At 32.0% G+C, this 1519-nt stretch overlaps 1 protein-coding gene across 1 annotated transcript in view; it reads right to left on the reverse strand.

The window, feature by feature from the left end:
- The window catches only part of LOC128652509 (pinopsin-like), a 469816-nt gene extending 468589 nt beyond the window's left edge, over nt 1–1227 (reverse strand). Inside the window, exons 1-2 of the mRNA XM_053705445.1 lie at nt 1212–1227; nt 608–1096 (exon numbers count right to left, since the gene is read on the reverse strand). Coding sequence (XP_053561420.1) covers nt 608–1096; nt 1212–1227 — 505 coding nt within the window. The remainder of the gene's footprint in view (nt 1–607; nt 1097–1211) is intronic.
- Nucleotides 1228–1519: the final 292 nt, after the last annotated feature.

A 1519-nucleotide genomic window follows, 5' to 3' on the forward strand; every position in this document is an offset into this window, starting at 1 on the left:
TGACAATCAGTATATTTAGGCAGCCACCAATCAGCAGCTAGAACCTATGCTCTTTGCTGCTCCTGAGCTTACCAAGATAGACCTTTCAGCAAAGGATAACAAGAGAAGGAAGCAAATTAAATAATAGAAGTAAATTGGAAAGTCGTTTAAAATTGTATGTTCTGTCTAAATCATGAAATAACATTTTTGGGCTTCATGTCCCTTTATCGTCTGTACTTTTGTCTTTGAGGTGTAGCACTGTTAAGGACAGATGTATACTTAGACCTCTAAAGTAAATGTTAATAGTAGCAGAACCAAGTCTTTTCTAATGTTTGTGTTGTTTTTTGCCCACAAACTCATAGTATTTTATTAGTTTATCAACTTATTTTCCATATAGAAATTTGCAACCATATATGTTATAATTATTGAGTATAATATATGACAAATATATATCTCATAGAAGTAAACTAAATCAGCAATTATTGTTGGTTACTGAGTTTAAGTGTTTATTTGTGGTATATACACAGGTTAACAAATTGGATCATTGAAAATAATATACTAGTACACAGAATATAAACATGTATTATAACTTCAGGCTAGTGATGACTGAATTAAAATCTTATCTTACCAAAGCAGGAATTGACAAATCCATACCACTGACAGCCGTGTTCCCCACCAATCCACTGGCCTTGAATGCTGGAAGTGAAACTCAGAGTTGTGCCAGTAACACAGACTAGCATGTCACTGAAACTGATGTTTAACAGCATCATATTGACTGGAGTTCTTAAGGTTTTGAATTTGCAGAAGAGAATTAGAACTATGAAATTATTTAGAAATCCAAATACGAGGATGGTTCCAAGAAATACAGCCACCACAGTGTGCCCAGTTCTAGACATTACACTTCCCTTTGGTTCAGAAACATTATTGTCTATGAATGATAGAGAAGATTCAAAACTGATGTTAGTTGTCCAGTTTGTCTTCATGTCTGACATCATGACAGATGTGTCAATTAAATAAAGGCAGATTAACTTTATCACACCAGCTGCACCACGTGCCTCTATATACTGAGCAGCCTTGCCTGGTTTTATTTCTAGGCTGTTGAATTCCACATTAATATCTGCATTAGTATGTCAGGATCTAAAAGATAAAATAAATGTTACATTATAAATGATTTATAGATATTTCTTCTATAAAAAATGACTATTGCTTTCAAACATTCATGCACACATTACCATTATACTGTGTCATGATGAACAATGTATGGTATTTTATTAAAAGCTAATGAAACCCAAATATATCTATTTAAGAATAAAGTTAAGTAGTATGAATTTCTTTTTATGTTTGAATTAAATGAACAATGAACTCCTTATAACGATAAAAACAGGTTATTTGAACGTCTCTATCAGTTAGTTAATTCTGTAATTCAAAGTTAAAAAAGAAACAGCTTTAAAGCACTCCCCTGAGAAACATAAGATAATACAATAACAAGTGAAAAATAAATTGTAAAAACTGGACACAATACATATAACAAAGCTTGAGT

The sequence above is a fragment of the Bombina bombina genome, chromosome 3, assembly GCF_027579735.1.
Source record: "Bombina bombina isolate aBomBom1 chromosome 3, aBomBom1.pri, whole genome shotgun sequence".
In the NCBI taxonomy this organism is placed as follows: Eukaryota; Metazoa; Chordata; class Amphibia; order Anura; family Bombinatoridae; genus Bombina; species Bombina bombina.